This window comes from Petromyzon marinus, chromosome 1 (genome assembly GCF_048934315.1).
Source record: "Petromyzon marinus isolate PM22_M1 ecotype Great Lakes invasive population chromosome 1, UKy_Petmar_22M1.pri1.0, whole genome shotgun sequence".
NCBI classification, from domain to species: domain Eukaryota; kingdom Metazoa; phylum Chordata; class Hyperoartia; order Petromyzontiformes; family Petromyzontidae; genus Petromyzon; species Petromyzon marinus.
The window spans coordinates 25,185,722-25,209,457 of NC_133667.1; the positions used below are offsets into that span (position 1 = coordinate 25,185,722).

General features: G+C 45.2%; 1 protein-coding gene across 5 annotated transcripts in view; it reads left to right on the top strand.

Moving 5' to 3' along the window:
* LOC116938735 (receptor-type tyrosine-protein phosphatase S-like) overlaps positions 1–23,736 on the top strand; it is a 246,293-nt gene that overhangs the window by 127,164 nt on the left and 95,393 nt on the right. For all 5 annotated transcript variants that reach the window (XM_032946294.2, XM_032946285.2, XM_032946325.2 and 2 more), the window contains exons 5-6: positions 15,337–15,525; positions 16,788–16,796. In XM_032946294.2, coding sequence (XP_032802185.2) covers positions 15,337–15,525; positions 16,788–16,796 — 198 coding nt within the window. The remainder of the gene's footprint in view (positions 1–15,336; positions 15,526–16,787; positions 16,797–23,736) is intronic.

A 23,736-nucleotide genomic window follows, 5' to 3' on the forward strand; every position in this document is an offset into this window, starting at 1 on the left:
GGCCCCGCCATGGCGGAGGCAAGGTCCCCCCCGTCGTCAGCCCACTTCGACTCTCCCCACGGGCTCCAACCACCCGACGCGCAGACCCAGGGAGACTCAGTGCTCCTGGTTGCATAGAAATCCAGCCCCGGCCGCCACCCCAGCACGTCGTCACAGGTTAGTAGGCCTGGATGCATCGGGCTACCTGAATCGAGGACAGGTCATTCTCCTCTCTGGCCGGAAATTTTTTTTGCTGCTGCCCCCGATGTGCCCAAACCATGCTCGCGTACGAGTCGGGGAAGTTCCGGTACAGGTGATCCTTACTCCCACAAAGGTTTCACTGTGCTGGGATTTGGCACTAATCTACTACGTGGTCCAGTGATTTACAGCGGTAGCACACTCGTGCGTCACATGCCGCCGCCAGATGGCCTTGTCCACCACACTTCCGGAAAAGCTTGGGTTGGCCCTTGTAAAGGACGTAGCCCCTGCTGCCCCCGATGTTAAGGGCACTCGTCCAAATGCCCAGCGAGTCATGGATGCGCTTGCAACTTGACACCAGCAAGCAGTGCCGTCACAACCACACCTCCACATCGTGGTCAGGTAGCGACTTGTTAGAGAAAAAGCGTCACCATTTTCGTGCCGAGGTCCGACAACAGCTGCAGTTTGAGCAGCGACAGAGGCCTTTCGCCCGCCTTCTCCTCAAACCTTATGAAGCGTTGTAACAAGTTGCTCATCCTGAAGCTGATGTCGAAGGTCCTGCCGCCCGGCAAAGCTATCAAACAAACAGGTCCATAGGCTCGATTTGCATCCCCACAATTACTGTCCGCACAAAGATCGAGCGGTCCATGGTTACATCGTCTGGTACGTCGCCCTTAAAGTCCACCTGAATGCAGTTGTGTTGCCTAGCATGGACCGTTGTGAAACTCACCCACGGTCCACCGCGCCAACGTCCCGCACGTTCCTGGTGCCACTCTGCCCCCACTGGTTCTGCATCTACCTTGGCAGACGTGTTCTGGTTGCTTCGTGCTCGCTGGCCAGCAGAGCCTTCAGTTTCCACAGCATTCTCGCCCAGCTTATCGGGAGTCGCCTCCCTCTGCGCCGGGACCTCCGCTCTCCTTGGCCACTGCCTCCAGGCGTCCCCTGCTGCCTGCTACCTCCCAGTCGAGGTCGACGCCTGCGCCGCATCGCCCTCCTTCCCGGACTCCCGTCCTCCAGATGGTCGAGTCACGTCGGTTCCCACCTCCGCAGCTGTCGGCATGGTCTGGTCGTCTTTGCTCGCCACGGCAGCTCGGCAGGTCTCCATCGCCTACTCAGGAGTTGCAAGGCGACCACTGGCCTGGCAGCCAGGGTCCCTCGCAGGCACGCAGGCAGGCAAGCAGGCATGGCTGGCAAGACGAGGAATGGAGTCCCCTCTCCCACACCATCAGCACCTGCTCAGGACAAAGAGAAAAACCGATCACGACGACAACGGCATGACAAGTTCCTCTCCAGATCGCAGCAGCCCCGATTGGGAGTCGGAGCTCGCCACATATCCTGAACAGCGTGACCAGGCTCTGCACCTCGGCCCGCACCCTTCTGGATCCCCCAGAGGGCTCCGTGCTGTTACCCTTAATTCGATTGTCTACCAATCTCCCAGCGGCACGCACTCCAGTGACTCATTCCACGTCACTACACATGTATATATTGAAACATGCACATGTGCATGCATACACATCCAAACACATCTGAATACACACACTCATTCACTCCTGTACACACAAACCACCCACATTCAAACTCACATACACACATTCAGAGACATTGACTAACACTCACGATTATAAACTCACACTACATATCCACAAAGATCATCTATATAACCTTTTACAGACTGGGCAAGTATTGTAAGTGTGCACCTTTGTCTCCCCACTGCTGATTTCCTCACACTCCACCACATGTTAGTTGTGGCTGGGAATCGAACTTATGGCGCTGCATTTGTATCACGGTGCAATGATAAACCACTCACATAACCGACGCGCACACACATCAACACAGACACACATACACACACACACCTACACACACTCGCATCCATTAAGTTACCCCTCCCATTACGCAACCCCCCTTCAGAGACTTCCTTAAAAATCCACCAGCCACACGCTAAAATAACCACACCACTCTGCGTGTGTTCAGACTGATGTATTTTCATCCCCATAGCTCCAATCTTGCTATGGGAGGGAGGGGGCTGAGCCATTTTGTGTTTTATTGTCGCTGTTCTTTATCCCAGGTCTTGGTCCAACACCAATTACACTGCAGACTCAGTCTCGCCACAAGCATTTTTTTATGTTTTTCTCCGTTTCCCCCCTACCCCGCAGACGATTCATTCCGTTAAGGGACAGCATCCCAATTTTATTGAGGAGGCTTCGAAGGGGGTCCCTTATTTCGTTCTCTGTACGTGCATATGCGTGCATGTGTCTTTGTATACATGCAGTAGTGTAGTGGTTAGTGGGGTGAGCTAAGAACCCAGCGACCTGAGTTACATTTTTTCTCACGGCCAACATCAGTAACGATTATTTGAACCAGTCCTGGGCCTCCCCAGGTCGACTCGGCCTCAAATGAGTAAATGGTGCGGTGTCTAAACATCGTCACTGGGGTGACAAAGGTGGCGAGGCGTGGTGCTGGCCACCCACTCTCTCTTTTGCCGTGCCGGCTTTCATAGGTGCTCGCTAATAGCACTTCTCCCAGCAGTCTTTTATGGCTATAGGGGTATATTTGTCTTTATTTGGTATGCACGTTCGTTCCTTTGCACTCTTGTGTGTATGTGTACTAGAGTGTGGCTATGTGTGCATGTATGCGTGGGTGCAATATGTGTGTCTGTGTGCATCTGTGTGTGAGTACGCATTTGTGTTTGTGCATTTCTGTATCTATGTGTGCTCGTGTGTGTGCCTGCCTATATGAGTGCATGTGCATTTACCTTTGATTGTGTATCTACGTATGTGCATGTGTGTGCATCTTCCTGTACGTGTCCCTGTGTGTGTGAGTACAGTTGCGTGTGTTGATTTTGAAGTCAAATTAATGAATTATTACTCATTACTCGCCGAGTCAGACAGACTCTCACAGGATATGTATGGCTAGACACCCAGGTAAAGGTATGCTCAGACACTGAGTATGGAGGATTGTTGTCTCTGGCTTACAGAGGCAAAGGCACTCATCGGATTTTTGTGAATACACTATGTAACACAATTTTGTACCTGAGTAGTAAGTGTTATTTCCTAATTGCTTGTGCCTCAAAAGTACAGAAATTGGATATTATTCCCCACAAACTTTTCTTTTGTGACTAGGACAGTGATATTTTGAAATTTACCTATTTTCAATGAGAAAACGGGCAAATTGGTGTATTTTCGTTCAGAAAAAAACTAAATATCAATCAAAACTAATATGTATTTATACTAAAGTAATACAGAATGCTTTCACGAATCAGCCCACAAATGTAGTCTCCCATCATGTTCTCGTTATACTGTCCTTGGTAGTGGTGTTCAAAGTCCAGTATATCCTGGTGGAAGCGCTCGCCTTGCTCCTCCGAGTATGCTCCCATGTTCTCGTTGAATTGATCAAAATGAGCATCAAGGATATGGACTTTGGGGGACATCCTACAGCCCATTGTGCCGTAGTTCTTCACCAGAGTCTCAACCAGCTCCACATAGTTTTCGACCTTGTGATTGCCCAGGAAGCCACGAACCACTGCGACAAAGCTGTTCCAAGCCTCTTTCTTCTTACTAGTGAGCTTCTTGGGGAATTCATTGCACTCCAGGATAATCTTTATCTGTGGTCTGACGAAGACACCGGCTTTGACCTTTGCCTCAGACAGCTTAGGGAAGAAGTCTTGAATGTAATTGAAGGCTACATCATGGGACCTCCTTTGCCAGTACCAAAATATGAGAATATGTTTTCCCCTTTTTTCTGGCAACAAAACAGGTGTTAAGATGTTAAAACACCAAACTGAAACCTTCTACAAGGAATCATGTCTGCATTAACCACAATACCTGTGGTCAGAATGCAAAAAAAACCATTCTGATAATATATGGCGCATTGTCTTTGAAACTGAAGGCCTTTTGGCATCCTCTGGTCTAACACCTTTTGAGACGAGACTCCAAAGAAAGCTTTCTCTGGTTGTGGACCAATCAGTTTCAAAGACCATGCATATATTATCAGAATATGTGTTTGGTTTGCATTCTGACCACAAGTATTGTGGTTAATGCAGACATGATTCCTTGTAAAAGGTTTCAGTTTGGTGTTTTAACATCTTAACACCTGTTTTGTTGCCAGGAAAAAGGGGAAAGCCTATTCTCATACTTGAAGGTTGTCAACTCCTTATCTACAGCTCTGACAAATTGTTTCATAAGGCCCAATTTGATGTGCAGTGATGGCATCAGCACCTTCCGGGAGTCCACCAGTGGCTCCCACTTGACGTTGTTTCTCCCCACAGAGAACTCGGTCCGCTGTGGCTAGTCCTGCCTGTGGTAGTGCGCCTTAGTGTCCCAAAGGCAAAGATATCAAGGAAACTTGGTAAAACCGCATTGGAGACCCATCAGAAATGCCACTATTTTGAAGTCTCTGATGACCTCCCAGCCATACTCATTATACTTCAAGGCATCCAGCAAGGTCTTTATGCTGTTCTAATCCTCTTTGAGGTGCTCCGAGTGAGGCAGGGGAAGAGACGGGTACTTGTTACCATTATGGAGCAGCACGGCTTTGAGGCTCCTGGATGAGCTGTCAATGAAGAGGCGCCACTCATTCTGGTTACAGGCGATTCCGATTGCCTCGAACAGACTGGTCACATTGTGGCAGAAGCAGAGCCCATCTTGATGGGTGAAGAAGCTGCAAAAAGGTTTGTAACGCTTCCTCTGATCTGCGACTTGCACACTTTCATCCAACACGTTCCACTGCTTGAGCCTAGACGTCAAAAGCTCGACATTGGACTTGGTGAGACCAAGGTCTCTGATTAAGTCGTTGAGGTATTTTTGGTTGGGGTAGTATGGGTATCTCTCCTCAGCTCCACCTCTGAAATTATCATCTGGACCTACAACGTCTTCCTTGCTCTCTGACTTGTTGCTCTCTTCATAAGACGGCTGCTGTCTCTCCGGAGGAGTGGGTACGGGGAGCTCATGGCAGTGTGGCACCAGGGCGATGGATGAAGGAATGTCCAGATACGTGATAGCAGGTGCATTCTTGCCAGTCCGACGTTTGGAAGGGTCCACCATGCAGAAGTAGCAGTTGCTTGAGTGGTCAGTCGGTTCCCACCAAATTCTTGGGATAGCGAACTTCATGGCTCTCTTTTCCCCTCTGTACCATCCTACAAAAATACATTTATTTCAACCATGACTAATGTGTAAGAGATTATCGCAACATTTTTTACTAATGATATATTTTTTCAATAACATTGGAAATTGTAAAACATTTTAAAATTTTATAACTTAATATTCCAAGCAACAATTGTCCATCTTACCTTCCAGAGTTTTTTTTGCATTGCTCGCAGGTGAAATGAGGTGCCCAGGGTTTGTCTTGATCCCCGACAGGCATGCCAAAATATGCTTTGTCGGCCTCACACATCTTAGCAGATGCTTGATAAATTGGCCGCAGACATAGCAAAATGCGTCTGCCAGATGCTTGCAGCCTCTTGATGTCAAGTCAGAAAAATGCAGATGTGTCCACTTAGGCAGCTGGAACTAAACTAAACTGGTGGGTTTAAGGCTCCTGTATTTATACTACTATTTATATTACTGGAAAGTTCTAGAATGTTCTGAAGTTTCTACAACTTTACTCAGCACTGAATCTATCTGGAATGTCCTGGAAAATAGGTAAATTTCAAAATATCACTGTCCTGGTCTCAAAAGCAAAGTTTGTGGGGAATAATATCCATTTTCTGTACTTTTGAGGCATAAGCAATTAGGAAATAACACTTACTACCCAGGAACAAAAAAACATGTTTTTGTTACACAGTGATATCAGAGGGACAAAGAGAAAGACTAAGTCACTTTATGATTACTAGGGTTTAGTTTTAATTCCTTGTAGAGGTGTACTGAGGTACCTTTATTATCCTTAGTGTCGAGTATTAATACCAGATGCTTGGAGAGCCAGATTAATCCACCGATTTGATTCTTATTATGAATGTGTAGTGAGTCCAACTAAGTCGCAGACGTTATTCTTCAGAGGCAACACATTTATTTGTAACACGTATATACAAAGGGGTAACTGCTCCTTTACCAGATACAGCCTAGGGTGGTGACCACCCAGCTAACTACACTATACACAGGAGTTACAGCTACGAAGACTTGGACCCTCACGCGGGTCCCCGGCAACGTGTTGGTGCCTCTTCAGACGTAGGACGTAGAACGTAGAGCTTCCAGCTTGTAGAACTAAGCTACCCCAGTCCCTCTCAGGGACCCCCCTTATATCATCCCGGGTCGGAGCCGGCTCCGCCCTCGGCCCCGCCCACCTTCGCGAGCGTTCTAGCTCCCTCTCAAGAGCTCTCCCCGGACACGTGATCACCCCCTACCCGCCTCATCTGGGGCCCTCTCTGTGGACACTCCGGATCACGTGCCTACGGAGTCAACTCGAGTGCCATGGCCCGGGGGAACCCTGTCCCTGGGCTGACACTCTCCCGCTCCCCCTTGTGGGAGGCTGCACTACACGCTATGCGTGGTGGCCGCGCTATCCCAGCGCTCACCAAGCCCCGCTAGGGCTGGTACTACACCCACCTACGGGGTGTACGCGATGACGGTGCATCACACGCCGTCCTATGCTAGAGCCGACCTCACACAGCAACCCACCCGATGCTGTCCGCGACGTAAGTACATCGCCCGCCACGACCCTCCCGGGCCAGCACCATACAGTGACATCTCAGATGGCACTACAAATGTATTCATTCATGCTGTTGGCATTTCGATGATTTAGCATTATTTAGGGCTGGAGTATGTTTCCAAAATCTATTTCTTGTGTTGATTTTACCACTTGGTATTTTTTTGGGGGGTGGGGGGTGTTGCAATGAGGGAGAGCTGAGTTTTATTTTACTCCACTCTCAATGTAAAAATGTTATGTAATCTGACTACCTCTATGAATAACAGTGGTGTAGTTTCATAGGACAACCACGATGGGTTTCCTACAAAATGTTACTTGATTTATAAATCAAAAAAGTATGATTGACCATGTCTCTCTCTTGAAAGTAATTTAAACTCGCAAACCTCTGACTGTTGTGATACCTGGACGTATTCAGCCAGGTAGATTATGCTCGCAAATGGAGCTGTGGCTCATTGCTAGCAAACTGTGATATCAACCTGTTCACCTATGTTGGGATTCCTGGACGAGGCCAGCATCGTTTGCGAGTTAAGCGATCGTGGCCACCACTCCCCCCTCTTCCTTCACTCACCCTCCCCCAACCCGCAGTGGGCCAGCTTGGTGAAGTAGAGCTTGGGGAGGCCTACATTCCGCGGCGGATTGCCGAAGGGCTTGTGAATGATAATACGCTTACGTTACGTGCATCAAATTGTGCGTGTGAGAATCAATTATGATTAATAAATTAATGTAAATTAGGTTGATTTAATCTCTCAATTACCAGCACTGTGCTGTGACTTAAGTATTTGCAGCATGATCTATACACATTGGCTGCTGCTGTCACATTAACCCAAGTTGCTGACACAGTGGTTTCTCTCTTTTTCAGAATCGTTTGCAGCTTTTAAAAATGAAAGTTATCATATTAAGTAATCAACTGGCAAATGCCAAGTAATGGTAATCTGAATGCACACAATAAGTGATGTATCGCGCTGGATGTCGATATGGACTCACAATCAGAAGGTCATGATTTAAATCCCAATCAAGGATTCACTTAGCCCATTATCATCATCATTAGACAAATAATGAGGTATCGATTTATCAATTAAAATCGATGCTTCGTTAATAATACATGCATTCAATTGTGCATGCGAGTGTTGATTCTTTACAATGTTTGCAAATTATATACTTATGTTACATTTATGCTAAATAAGCAGACAATCGACAAAACGAGACAGAGAAAATGGGGAATTGTACAGAGACATGAGAAACATGACCATTTATTATAAAAAAAGAGACCCCAAAATTGTAACAGTTAATGGACTCACCAAAGGGGGATGTCAATTGATCCTTATGGCCGAGGCAATTAAATATTTTATACTCTTTGAAAATAATTATTTTTTTACCTACGTGACTTCACCGACGTGACATTACCGAAAGAACCAAAGAGTATTGATTCCTGCAGTCACGAAAGCTTCAAATCAAGATTAAATATTTTATTTCTGGGACACTACTTAACTCCGCGACAGGGGTACTAATCAATCCTGAAATCAGTGCTGCTCCGCGATGTGGAAACGCAGCGAGGACGATTGCGCTGAAACCCTGCACGCTCGAACGCACCATAGTGGTGCATCGTGTACAGCTCGTTGAGATGAGTCGATTGCCGCATCGCCGACCATCAACAGACTAAAAATGACTGCATCACGGACATTATGCGAGAGCCGGGGTACTATGGTACCCCGGGGTACCGCCATAAGGTTCAATTGTTACTTGCCGAATCATCATCATCATGACTGGCTGATCAAATGAGCAGCAGCATTAAGTAAAATCAGCAGTGGCTGTTGTACTGTCGATTGACTGACCCTCGCCATGGGAATGAGGAATTTCTACTACCGGCTTAGGATCTAATTTGCAGTTGCACATTACTACACAGCACAGAATTCACACACGTACAAGTAGGCACACACCTGAATGTAGTTTATATATACAGGGTGGCCCAAAAGTCTGGATACAGAGGGGTTTTTTTATTTTAACACTGGCTTGAAAACATTTTTATTGTTTATTCTTTAATATATTCTTTGATTTATTATCATTACAAGCCTACACACCATCCTCTCCATTCGCCCCCCCCTCTCACCAGTGCTGTGAGACCTTGTAAGAGGTGCTCACTCATTTTGTGACCTTGGGATGGTCCCACCATGGGATAGGTTTCAGGCAGAAAGAGATATAGTGTGTGACAGTGATGTCTGTGAATGAGTGAGCGAGTGCGTTTATATGGGTGTGTGTGGGCATTTAGTTGTGTTTGTGTATGAGCGTGTTTAAATGGCTGTGTGTTTATGAGTGTGTGTCATGCAGTGTATTCGTGTATATAGTGTGTGTGGCAATTAGTGTTTGAGTTTGTATGGGTATGTGTGTGTATATGGGTGTGGCAGAGTGCGTGTGTTGTGAGGTTAGGGTATATGAGTGCGTGTATATGAATTTGAGTGTGTGTGTGGGTATTGCAGTAAGTTTGTTTCATTTAGTAAAGTTATTCTATTGTTGGCTTGGGATTATATGTGTATGAGGGTGTGTGTATTTTATCTGTGGGGAGCGGTAGTGTAGGGGTTAGCGCGCTTCGCTACGAACTTGGCGACCCGGGTTTGATTCCCACTCACGGCCAACACCAGTGACAACACCAGCTATCTAGTTCCGGTTTAGCAGCAGAAGTCTCACTCCGAATCAGCCGAGCAGCATCTTTTCATTGGCTGTGTAACGCTGTGTGGAAGCTACCTGATCTATCGCTGCATACAATGCTCCAGGTCTTGCAGGCCACAGTTATGAACCCGTCTAAAGGAATGTTCGCACCGGTTTTAAACATTCAGGTTGGCCTGCCTGAAATCCATCTTGGGTGTAACGAGGCAGGATTGTGTGAGGAGCTCGCATCACAATGAAAGATCTGGACACCATCCCATTGTGAGTTCCTCTGGGAGTTGATGCTGTGTTGGCTAGGTCATGTAGTCCCCATGCCCAGCCACCGCATGCCTAAGCAGCTTCTATTCTTTGGGTCTTTCGGTAAAGTCACGTAGATAGGCTCAAAGAAAATAACGAAAGCTTTAAGCCAAGATTTAAGCAGCTTCTGTTTGGCTAGATAGAGGGGGCAAAATGGGTATGGCATGGGCAAGAGAAGTCATGGACTGATGTGGATGTGGAGCTGACTCGACTTGCCAATGACTGGTACTCACGGTTTCAAGATCGGCCTCTGTGGAGGAGGCTTGTGAAGGACACTACTGGGCAGTTGGAGGCAGCCACCCTTCAACAACCATGGAGGGCAGAGGTGCGACGCTGAAAACAACGAGCAGCGTGCCGGGCTGGGTAAAACGCAGCAAGTTGGCAGAGGTGGTGCATCTGCCAGTCATCTCGGTCAGTCAACTCATGGCACCTCAATCTGTACCGTCACCTGCCAGCAAGCCTTCGACACTTCACGTGGTGTCAAAGTTCACATAGCCTGAAACTAGTGCCGTGGTGACGTCACTACCACTTTGTGGCGAACAGCAGTTAAGTTTGTCTGATTTCGGTAACATCCGCTCTTTTTGCCCAAATGGCATGAATAGGTCCAAACAACACTTGCCCACGATGATGCTGGTGATGGTGGGTTGTACTGTTGGCTACTCGCTAACAGCACTTGCTTATAGAGTCTGTTAAGGCCATATGGGTGATCTTTGTTGTTTGTAAAGGTCGTATTGGTATTGGTGGATGATGGTTGTGGACATGGTGGTTATAATGGTGGTGACGTAGCGGTTAGGGGTGATGCGGTGGCGTCGCGGTTAGCACGCTCCGCTACGAACCCGGTGACCCGAGTTCGATTCCCGCTCACGGCCACCAACACCACTGACGATTATCTAAACCAGTGCTGGGTTTCCCTTAGGTTGACTCAGCCTCAAATGAGTACCTGGTGCAGGTGTGTAAACATCACCACTGGCGTGGTGTTGGCCACCCACCCCCTCGTGTGCCGTGCCGGCCTTCATATGTGCTCGCCAACAGCACTCGCTCCAAGTCAGTTACAGGCTATACAGTGAGGGAAAAAAGTATTTGATCCCCTGCTGATTTTGTACGTTTGCCCACTGACAAAGAAATGATCAGTCTATAATTCTAATGGTAGGTTTATTTGAACAGTGAGAGACAGAATAACAACAAAAAAATCCAGAAAAACGCATATCAAAATGTTATAAATTGATTTGCATTTTAATGAGGGAAATAAGTATTTGACCCCTCTGCAAAACATGACTTAGTACTTGGTGGCATAACGCTTGTTGGCAATCACAGAGGTCAGACGTTTCTTGTAGTTGGCCACCAGGTTTGCACACATCTCAGGAGGGATTTTGTCCCACTCCTCTTTGCAGATCTTCTCCAAATCATTAAGGTTTCGAGGCTGACGTTTGGCAACTCGAACCTTCAGCTCCCTCCACAGATTTTCAATGGGATTAAGGTCTGGGGACTGGCTAGGCCACTCCAGGACCTTAATGTGCTTCTTCTTGAGCCACTCCTTTGTTGCCTTGGCCGTGTGTTTTGGGTCATTGTCATGCTGGAATACCTATCCACGACCCATTTTTAATGCCCTGGCTGAGGGAAGGAGGTTCTCACCCAAGATTTGACGGTACATGGCCCCGTCCATCGCCCCTTTGATGCGGTGAAGTTGTCCTGTCCGCTTAGCCGAAAAACACCCCCAAAGCATAATGTTTCCACCTCCATGTTTGACGATGGGGATGGTGTTCTTGGGGTCATAGGCAGCATTCCTCTTCCTCCAAATACGGCGAGTTGAGTTGATGCCAAAGAGCTCCATTTTGGTCTCATCTGACCACAACACTTTCACCCAGCTGTCTTCTAAATCATTCAGATGTTCATTGGCAAACTTCAGACGGGCATGTATATGTGCTTTCTTGAGCAGGAGAACCTTGCGGGCGCTGCAGGATTTCAGTCCTTCATGCGTAGTGTGTTACCAATTGTTTTCTTGGTGACTATGGTCCCAGCAGCCTTGAGATCATTGACAAGATCCTCCCGTGTAGTTCTGGGCTGATTCCTCACCGTTCTCATGACCATTGTAACTCCACGAGGTGAGATCTTGCATGGAGCCCCAGGCTGAGGGAGATTGACAGTTCTTTTGTGTTTCTTCCATTTGCGAATAATCGCACCAACTGTTGTCACCTTCTCACCAAGCTTCTTGGCAATGGTCTTGTAGCCCATTCCAGCCTTGTGTAGGTCTACAATCTTGTCCCTAACATCCTTGGAGAGCTCTTTGGTCTTGGCCATGGTGGAGAGTTTGGAATCTGATTGATTGATTGCTTCTCTGGACAGGTGTCTTTTATACAGGTAACAAGCTGAGATTAGGAGCACTCCCTTTAAGAGTGTGCTCCTAATCTCAGCTCGTTACCTGTATAAAAGACACCTGGGAGCCAGAAATCTTTCTGATTGAGAGGGTGTCAAATACTTATTTCCCTCATTAAAATTCAAATAAATTTATAACATTTTTGACATGCGTTTTTCTGGATTTTGTTGTTATTCTCTCTGTTCAATTAAACCTACCATTAAAATTATAGACTGATCAATTCTTTGTCAGTGGGCAAACGTACAAAATCAGCAGGGGATAAAATACTTTTTTCCCTCACTGTATGGGGGATCTTTGTCTATTGGTGCTGGTTGTGACGTCACCGCCACTTAGTGGCAAATGTTGGTTGTTGGTACTAGTCGATGTGACAGCCATCTCCTGTTATCACGTACATTCAGTCTCTCACAAAGTTATCAAGACTTTTCATGTTCAATATTACTTTTATAGACAAAAATTATATAATTTCATCTCATGAAATTTATATTTTGACTTGAACTAAACACGATAAAACAACAGGATTATCACACTCTCAATTACCTCTAACTGTATACATAATAATCATGAGCGTTGTTGTGGAGAATATAAGTAACAATATAAATGAGCAAACAATACACCACCTTCATATATGGTATCTGCTGATGAACTGCATCTTGCATTCGCCAGCATCGGTTCAAGCAAGCCTGGGTCAGCTGATGAGACACTGAATGTCATAAACCAGACCAGACTTTGCTTGTATTAAACCATTGTCGGTAAAATTATGCACTCCCAGAAGGCCTCGTGGATGATGGGATGTGTCAATAATACTTGCAAAATGTATTCTGAAAGGACAGAAATGAAGGAGGTTATTGTCTGCTTATTTATGTTGTCACACAGTCCAGTACAGCACGCACTGGCCCTGAGCTCCAACTCGTCTTCACCTCTGCCCCCTTTGTTCTCCACGTGAATAAGGTCATACCTCCACCGCCATTAACTTCAGTGTATACGTGCTGTCTGCTAATTTTCCCACAGTAATTACACATCCCTTTAACACCTGCTTTCCCCCTTAATCTGTCAGACATCAGGGTTCCAGCCACACACAGCAGGCAGTTTAATTAACAATTGTTCTATGTTATCGGGTCAGGGGAGGAGTAGAGCACGTTTACTGATTTGTGTGCATTTGAGGTGTTTATAGTAAAACATGGGTGTGGATTGTGGGTTGATGTGTATTTGATATGCTAAGGCAGTGGTTCTCATTTGTTTGAACCGACTGCCCCCTTGCCTGACCCAACATGGTTCTGAGAAATAAATATATGAATCATGAACATCAATATTTAACCAGTTGTCCGTTTTGTGAGGTCTCATAACTAGCTAGTAGCTAGCAAGCGAATAAAAAACCAACAAACACTCTGCATTCATAACGTAATTTGTTCGCTGCTCGCTGTTTACTCTTGGAAACCACATTTTTTACTATCAATGAGTTTAGAAAGGTCTTTTATATCGTTCGAGGTTACCATATGGATTAACATTTTTTCTTTATATTGGCAGATACATACATGATTATTCACCAATTACTCTCTTGTATGATATCATTTCACACATTTATATATCATCTCATGTATCCCCTTAGGACATTGCCACATACCCCCAGGGGCAACGTGCCCCTCGGTTGAGAACCACTGTGCTAAGGGGTAGTAAGATGTTGGTGATTATTGTGCAGTGGTTTTGAGTGTGCAGGCACCTCGGGAGGCACTGTGGTGTTTGAGTGTGGTGGACACGGAGTTGAGAGTACTGGGTTCTTACCCTGTTCGAGGACAGGGGGAGAACCCAGGTTTGAGGTGGTGTCTCATCACATATATATCACTATATGTAGTTCTGGTGATATGTTTGGTGGCATTGGTGCTTTTCTACCCAATTATATTCCATTTGGGCTATCGGCTTCAGGTTGTGATTTGTTTTATCCATTTATAACCTCTGTAATATCACAAAATGTCAGATAAGGACCCCTGAACATAATATAGATTCAGTACTCCTGAAGTCCATTCAATAGCCTCTTGCTCAGACTAGGGATGCAACGCCCATTATATGCCCTACAATTAAAGCCTGCATGTAAATGAAAACAAAATCCAAAGTCCTCAGAGCTGGGTTTGGTTTGTGCAGTCACCAGTGACCTGGCTGATGCCATCAACTTGCTGCACTTAAGAATCCATTTTAATTATGGGTGGCTGAAACCAGTTTCAAACCCATTGTGTCTGATCCAGTGTCTGACATGGCCATTATATACTCTCTGAGCCACTTCTGCTCTAGATTTGGGCATGGTTTCACACATTCTACAGAATTGTTAAACTCCTAAAACCTACTGGGCTGTGAGATGGTCAGGAAATATAGTCTCGCAAGTGTGTTTATGAACTTGTCTGTGCAGACATTTAGCCACTATCCTATAATGTGCCTAGTGTACTCCGGTTCCCTACCACACAAAGCAAAACACTCCTTAAGAGTATGTATGCATGTTGAACTTCTTTCGCAACGTACGTAGCCAACCGTGCGAATCGGAGGTAAAATTATCCAATGGCGGAGCCAGGATTTTCAGGTAGTGGGGGCAACCCCTCCAGCAATGAAAAATGATAGAGGAGTTGTTAGTAAGGACTTGTCCCTTGCTTTTAATTCTACGTGTGTGCGGCGATGGCGCAGCCATCGATCGAGGGTCGAATTCGAACCGCATGTGATCGGCATCGCGCTCGCTGAAGGTGAATGCCTTCAGGGAAGTCGTGTACTGTATACGCAACTGTGCACAATTCTGAGTCACTTATAACTGTTTTGCCGTTACTTATTGCCAATTATGGACTCAGACTATTGTCCTATCATCTCATAGAGTCCCTGGCACAATAATATGCTACACAGTAGCAGTGGGGGTCGCAAAATGCCGATTTATTACTAATAAATCCCAATGATCCGATCGAAATTAGGGATTTTGATCGGATCATTGGGGGGGCACGTGCCACCCCACCCCCCCCCACAGGCTCCGCCAGTGAAATTATACAAACATTTCAGTGCACAACCCTTCTGTAAAACAGTCTTGAGAATCAGCGAGGCCTGTACGGATACATTACTATATTATTATGCATTGTTGACTCCCAACTCTGCTGCTTCTGCTACTACTGCTGATTCTGTTGCTTCTGCTGATGCAACTGCTGTTGCTGCTTTATCCACAGAGGACCAACTACCGATGGGCTTTCCTGTAATTGACAATGGCCCTGTGCTGCGTGTGGTGGAGCGTACCCGCCTGGCCACCATGCTGTGTGTTGTGAGTGGAACACCAGACCCGGAGATCACGTGGTACAAGGATTTGCTGCCCGTCGACACCGGCTATAACCAAGGCCGCATCAAGCAGCTTCGCTCTGGTGAGGCTTATCCTGGGTTCACGCCTATGCCTAGGTGGTACTCTCTTTGCCTGTGAGTGTCTTTTGAAGTGGTGCCATAATAATTCGCGCATTGGGCTGTGCACCTTTCGACCTGAGTTTGATTCCCGGCCACAATTCACATCAGTGGCAAATATATGATCTTGTCCTGGGTGTAATCTAGTGCAAGTTCAATTGCAAGTTTCTTTTGTTAAATCAGGTGAGAACTCAAGAGACCATGAACATCTCATTTGAAAAAGTGACCTTGAGCATTAGTCTGCCAGGAGGCTGCAATGATTGATATGTACACTGTGAAGCTAGGTCAACTTGGCCTTAAACAAGTACCTAGTCCAGTGAATAAACATCAGCACTGGGCTGACAAAGGCGGCTTGGTGTGGTGCTGCCTACAGCACCCCTTGTGCGCCGTGCCGGTCCTAATAGATGTTTGCGAACAATACTTTCCCCAGCAGTCTGTGGCCATATGGGAATCTTTGTCTTTGTAAATAAGTTGTATGTGATGAGTTTGCCCAATAGCAGGCAGCTGTAAACGGGAAGCTACCATGAGCATGCATAAATCAGACACTGAGCCAGCATCTGAGGACATGGGTTGGATACCTGTGAATGTCGTACTCGAATTGTAAATATGGGTCTACTCTCCAACAAACTGGTGTGCTAAAGTAGTAACTAATTTGGCACGTTTTGTGTACGTGATAAACCTTACTAATTGGATGTGTCGAGTGGTGGTGGGTTTAATGACACATTTATATTTACCTGATCTAACCCAAAAAAATATGTATCAGGGATACCTGAGTATAGTGGCGCGCTCTCTCACAAAGTTCACAATGACGATGTTGGATACACTGAGGAAACAACACCTCTGATGTCACATGTATAAGCTGTGGGGTATGGTATCTGGAATTCATAATGACCATGCCAGCTTCATAATAGCCATGTCAGAGCCACTGCCTGAGTTGAGTTTGAGCCCTGGGGTTGGGTGTCACTCTCGTAGATTCATAAACGGCTTATCAGCTACCAATGCTGTGTGACCCATTTTGCTTGGCACCTCTCTATTACAAACATACTGAGCCAGCAACCTCAGGTCCTCAGTTCAAGTGCTGGGTCTGGGTGTCTAATTCTCTCTGAGGGTTCATATTGCCTGTGACGAAGTTCCTGTGTGCGTTTTACCACATGTTAAGTGTAACCTAATGTGTGTCCTGTTTGGTTCTTGCCTATTTCTCCTCCACACTCTTTGGCCGGGCCCTCAGAGTCTTTTGGTGAGTTAATTTTACACACATACACACAAACATACACACTTGCACAAATTCACACGTACATATATAGACACCCACAGGCACAGACACACCTCAAACACACATGCAAACACATATATGCACGTACACACATGCACACGAGACCACTTCAAATCTTGGTGGACCCTTCCCAAGTGAGCCAGGCAACAGCCCTGATTGCACCCCTCACCTCCCATATATGACCTCTAACCCTGTCCCTGTTGCCCTTCCACACAGGGCCTACTCTTATCGATCCTTCAACTACACACACATTGACATGAGCCCTGTTCAAACTGTAACACCTTACACGTGGGCCTTACCCTTATCCATAAACCCACCACTAACCCTACCCCCTACACATAGAACCTACCCCTTGCTTTACCACTCTGCACATGGACCATACACCCACCCATAAGCCTACCTCCCATATCCAACGGCCTTACCCGTAACCCTCTACTATTGTGCCCTACTCTTACCTCCACACATAATTTCCACTGCTGCCCATACCATCATCCTTACAGAACCTACTCCTACCCAGAACCCTACCACCCCCCTCACCTTTCATATTCTATCCCCCTCCACTTGAGTGCTCCCCCTACTACACTTAACCCTACCCATAACTCTACCAGCACCCCTGCCCCCATCCACATATGGGTCCCTACCTCAACCCATAATACTATGCCTACCCCTACCACTATTTCTATCCCACATAAGTTGCCTACTTTTATGGGAAAAGTGTACAGGGGAATTGGTACGTGACTCATTGTGAACCAATCACAGTATAGGTATTCCTCGACAGCAGTGTTTAGAGAAATAAACTATATAAATATTTACCCATTGTAATGTTTTAGTTCTTGTCTATTTTCTCACCCTTATTTTTATGACGCCATGTATCGCGTAAGGGTGCTTTACTGTGGCTCTTTGAGGTTTAGGCACTTGCACTTAATCCTGAGAGAACTAAATATCAGATTTGACTGGAATTGATAAATAATTAAAGTAATGATGGAAATGTCCAAGCCACATGCACAGCGTATCACCTGCTCATTGGAGTGTGTGGTGGTGCTCAAAGTCTACATTTCTATAGCAGGGACCAGTCTGTCCATCGCGTGAGCAGTGTTGACTTCCCACAGAGTGAGACGACTAGTCATGCCATTTACCTTAGTGGGTTGATGGTGCTGATGACGATTATGGGCTGAATCTAAAATGGAAATTGAGTATGAAAAACAATTTTACTTTCAAAGCTACCAACGTGTACCAGAGTTAATTAATTGTATTATAATTTATCTTAAATTATTGTTTTATTTTATTATTTTATTCACATTCTACGTGACTTTACCGAAAGAACCAAAGAAGATTATCTTAAACAATTTATGATGAAAACTATTTAATGCAAATATATGTTTTTTTAATTACATAAAATAAAAGTTTTAATCACCTATTCCTGTGCCGGGGCTTGGGTTGTGGTGTAGCCCCGACACATGAAAAATGCAAGTAACGACGACTGGATGAGTGGTTGAGACTGATCACTTCAAAGGGCACACATTCAGCATTAAATAGTGATGAGGGGAGGTTCTTGTTTGAAGTGCAGCTTTAGCAGTCTGTACAATCACAAGGGATTTAAACTCTGTGTATACGTATGTATGCGTGTATTTTTTAAATACGAGTATGCTGTTGCACGTTTATAATGTAATAATGTAGTGTATTTGTCCAGGAAAATATCAGTCTCTTTTTTATTTTTCGTGTGTGTGACTACATTTCTTTCAATGAGTGTTTTGCGTGTGAAAGGAAACGTAATCCCCAGAGAAAATGCAGACGCATACCAGGGGATAACACTCAAAGGTCTGCATAGATGGGTTCACGAACCTACTTGCTTTACTACTACTATCTACTGCCCAACTTGTAGTTCAGCACATATCGGAACTTCAGAAATCTACACGATGCACCAACCCTTGCCTCCAAAGTGCTATGATAGAATATCCATAAATACATTGCATTAGCAGGATCGGGTGTGATTAATTACTTAGACCACTTTACGGGAGTAGAGAGGTCAACTTTGTTAATAAGAGATGGGTGTTTGAGCCTGGAGTAATGGCTTTGTTACTGTACACGTCAAAGAACGTGATTTAAATCAACAATAAAATAAGCGTATAGAATTTGATTGCAGATGTATGTGGAGGTTAAGGCAAAAAACGTAGAACTTCAGCGCAGAACGTGGCATGAGAGCATTTGTATTCATGATTACGAAGAGGAGGTTGTGATAAACGAAACAGGACATGTTACTGAAACAAGCATTGCAATGTCATCCAGATGTCAGCAACAAAGGAGAAGACCTATAGCCAGATGGCAGTGGTGATGAGTTTGTAAGAGTGGGCCTCGGAGGCCAGGTGTTAAGTGTGCAACAATTGTGAGGTCTGGCAGTGATAATAAGATGTGGTGCCATTACTGGCCTTGGCAATAACGACATCTTGAACTTGATGAATGTAGTTGTAGAGTGGAACTGTCATACATTTCAAATTCCAGTTGGTGGGGGTCCTTTAACCCACTGTACTCCATTGGTCAATGAAATTAGTTCCAGTTTGTTGGAAATAAACATTGGTCATCCTTTTGAGAGATTGACCACTGGTATGGGAATGTGGAATTTTCACCAAAAGTTTAGGACTGCCAAAGGACATGAGCACCACTCACATTTGAGCAGGGAGACACTGTAATTTTTCGATTTAAAGCTTTCGTGACTGCAATGATACATCTTCTTTGGTTAAATGAGAATAAAATAATAAATAGATAAAATAAAATAACACAATAATATTCTCATGACGTTTCGGCCACAACACAAGCGGCCTTCATCAGGTGAAGGGACGAGACTGTCTGGTAGCGCTGTCCTACAAATCAATTTATAACATTTTTGACATACGTTTTTCTGGATTTTCTTCTTGTTATTCTGTCTCTCACTGTTCAAATAAACCTACCATTAAAATTATAGACTGATAATTTCTTTGTCAGTGGGCAAACATACAAAATCAGCAGGGGATCAAATACTTTTTTCCCTCACTGTATAAATTATCATAAATGTATATACGTATATACAGTACCATGCTTGTGTATTGAGTCCAACTGAGTCACAGACTTTGTTCTTTAGAGGCAACACTTTTATTGTAACATCAACCCGCTAACGCAAAGGGGTAACTGCCTCTTCACCAGATACAGCCTAGGGTGGTGACCACCCAGCTAACTACTCTATACATAGGAGTTACAGCTACAAAGGGTCAGACCCTCACTCGGGTCCCTCGTAGGACGTAGAGCTTCCAGCTTGTAGACGTTGAGCTTCAGCTTGTAGAATGCAGCGACCCCGGTCCCTCTCAGGGACCCACCTTATATCCCGCCCGGGTCGGGGCCGCTCCGCCTTTGGCCCCGCCCGCCTTCTTGAGCGTTCTCGATCCCTCTTGAGAGCTCTCCCCGGACACGTGATCACCCCTTAGCCCCCCCACCTGGGGCCCTCTCTGTGGACACTCCGGATCACGTGTCTATGGGATCAACCAGAGTGCCATGGCCCGGGGCAACCCTGCTCCTGGGCTGACACTCTCCCACTCCCCCACTCCCCCTTGTGGGAGCCCGCACTACACGCTATGCGTGGTGCCCGCGCTGTCCCAGCGGTCAACAAGCCCCGCTAGGGCTGGTACTACACCCGACCTCACACAGCAACCCACCCGGTGCTGCCCGCGATGTAGGGACATCGCACGCCACGGCCCTCTTGGGCCGGCACCATACAGTAACATCCCCGATGTCACTACGCATGTATGTGTAATGTAGCTCTCGGAGACACTGTCTTGTTCAGTTATATGTATATTTAATGTGAATAAAGTCCGTCGACTCACTGATAATTTAACGAGTAACCGCGAGTTAACTATATACAGCTGGATCATTTCTGTGACTCTACGCGGCGCTCCCTATGTAGTTGGCTGGCTACACAGGAGCGGACGCGAAGTAGTCACAGAAACAATATTAACTCTGGCCTCCAAGACTACAAGGTGCCCGATCCAAGATGATGAAGACGACCTGCTCCAAGACTACGACGGCGATGACAGTTTATTGATTCCCCCACAGCAGCCCAGAGTCCTGTTCCACACCGGCTTTTATCCACTCCTCGACCCGGCCATGCCCCTTTTACCGAACACTCTCTCACCTCATCTGGGCCTGTCTGTCCCTGTCTCAATTATTATTTACGACCACTTAGGTCCCGTGCTATCCTTACGCGACCCTGTCAGTGCCCGTCCTGTCAATTAATAACCACGGCCACGAGGAGCCGTACTGTCTTTACACATGTATAAAGAGTGAGTTCATAAATGTATGCGTATATGTGTACGTGCATGTGTGTGGACAGCTTCTATTCAATAATATAAAAACCCCTTCTGCTGATGTGAATGTTAGTAGAAAACCCATGAATAAAACAGCCACGATGTCATGGCCGTCTTCTCACACCCTGTCACAACACAACACCACACACGCACACACCTGCGATATGGCTGTGTAGCTGGGTGGTTCATAATGGCCATGGCAGAAACTTTGAGCAAATACCACTCAGATTCTGGAACTGATCATCGAGACGGTGCTTCTCTCTGGGAGTTCACATTGGCAGTCAGGTTCAATAAGTTAGCTTCACAATTGCTCTAGGAGACAATGAGGCAACAACTCTGGTGTCCTGGCTTGAAGTCTTACGACTGGGTGACTCTTGTAGGAGGTTCACAATGGCCTGGAGACGTTGAGATTGCTTCTGTACCTTGGAATGAACACCTTGTTTTAGCCACACATGATTAAACTGAGCTGTTTGTTCTTTATTTTCCCAGTTGTATTGAAGTCATGCTATCGATACAAAACATTTACATTTAAACATTTGCAGCTAGCAATACATGTCCCTGTGTTGGAGAACAGCCCTGGTAGATAAACCATTGAATTACATCTGGGGACACTTCAGTAGACCTAATTGTCCACCCTAGAGGCATACCTTTTAATGCACTGCAACGATTGTCACATGTCAAACTGAATTTTTTGAAGTCTCAAAGCTCAAATAAAGCAATTAGTTTTATACTAATTTAATATGATGCGTTTTGTTGGTACTGTCATTGGGGAATAGGGCTGATATTATGTGTGGCTAACCCGATTCATACCCACGATATCACAAAGGTGTAAACTTGAATCTCTGACCTCTGAGCCCACTGGCCACCTTGAAACTGAGTTCTGAAGTGTAGTGAATTAGTTCCAGCACAGTCACAAGTCAAATCCAGACTTTCCCCCTGCTCTAGTGAGTGTGAGTTGATACTAATCTCCTTTGGTGGCCTTGAACCACAAGTTACAATGCCACATTCTCTTACCAGGTACCGTTTTCTCCAGATGATGACAACTGTTGTCTTCCCTCCAAGTGGTAGTTGTGTTTATTGACCCTCGAGGAATGCTGAGCAGTGTTTTCTCCCAACCAGGATTAATATTTGTGACCTTGGAGTCCAGTACTCTGACCACAGTGACGGTGATTGCAAAATAATGAATTAAAATGGCATTGTGCAGATTTTTTTCTTAATTCCACAAAATCCAGCTCCGAGGGCTGAAAGTGTTTAATGTATGAATGTCAGATAAACCTTTTGAGTGAGAAAGAGACTCATACCCAGGGGTTGAACCCAAGACCTCAGAAGTGTCAGTTCAGTGGCTTCGACATGGCCATTACGAGCCAGTCTCGCCATCCAGCCACCGCTTTGTGATTTTATTTTTGTATATTTCATCGCCAGTGGTCCAACACCATTAATAGTTAATTTAAATCATAATAAAACACAGAGGGCAATCGCTTTCTTTTTTATTTTATTATTTTTTCTGTGTCTGCACGTGAAATATTTAAAGGCATTGCCTTTCGGGCTGGGAGCATGTGTTTGTGGGCATAGAAAATACATATTATTTTGCGTTTGAAGTCCTTAATCGATGGGTTTCTCTGAATCTTAGAATTTCAAACACTGAAAGTGATCCAACATGTGCCATAGCTTGGCTGTTTGAGTCTCGGGCTATTCTACAGAATTTTAAATATCATTATTGTCCCAGATTTTATGGCTATGTAAATATTCACACCCTCTTCTATAAATTGTAATGATTTGGTGTCACAATTCAAGATTACAGGTTTTTGCTATTGCGCCGCAGGTAGAATCTATAGTGGCTGCAGGGTTTCCATTCGACCTATAATGAGTAACTCACCACTCATTTCACTTCCCTGAAATTCGATGTCACAATTAGGGCTCTCTTTTCGATTTCAGAATCAGGCCTTTTTTTGTCTGTACCATCTCATCTGCACATTCTCATCTGTACTGTGTCAGTCGTTTTAATTTTTACTATTTTCTCAGCACTGTCTTGTATGTATAATCTGTACCGTTACATATGTACCATGCCCTTTCATTTCTTCAACAGCCTTAAATAAACATTTGCATAAAATGTGCATGAATCATTGATCCTCAGACACAATTCAACGCAGAAATCATGAGCTTATCATTGATTCTCAGACACAATTAAACGCATATATCATGAGCTTAAGAACATATTTTAGTCAATGCATCAATGACTTCTTCCATTCCCATTACTTTGGCTCCTTGAGCCTTTGGAGTTATCACTGAATTTGAGACATCTCAAACATGTCTTCGATTTCATTTTTGAATTTCAGGCTCTTCAGTATCATGAATGTGCCTTAGTCTGGCTTAGACTAAGAAACACGTGTTTTTTCTTTGAAATTAAGGAATATGCAACTCTAAAAACAAACATCTTTTTCGATTTAAAGCTTTCGTGACTGCAGGGAATCATCTTCTTGGTTCTTTCGGTAAAGTCACGTAGAAGGGAAATAATAAAAAATAAAACATAATAAAATACAATTCTCACGACGTTTCGGCCACAACACAAGTAG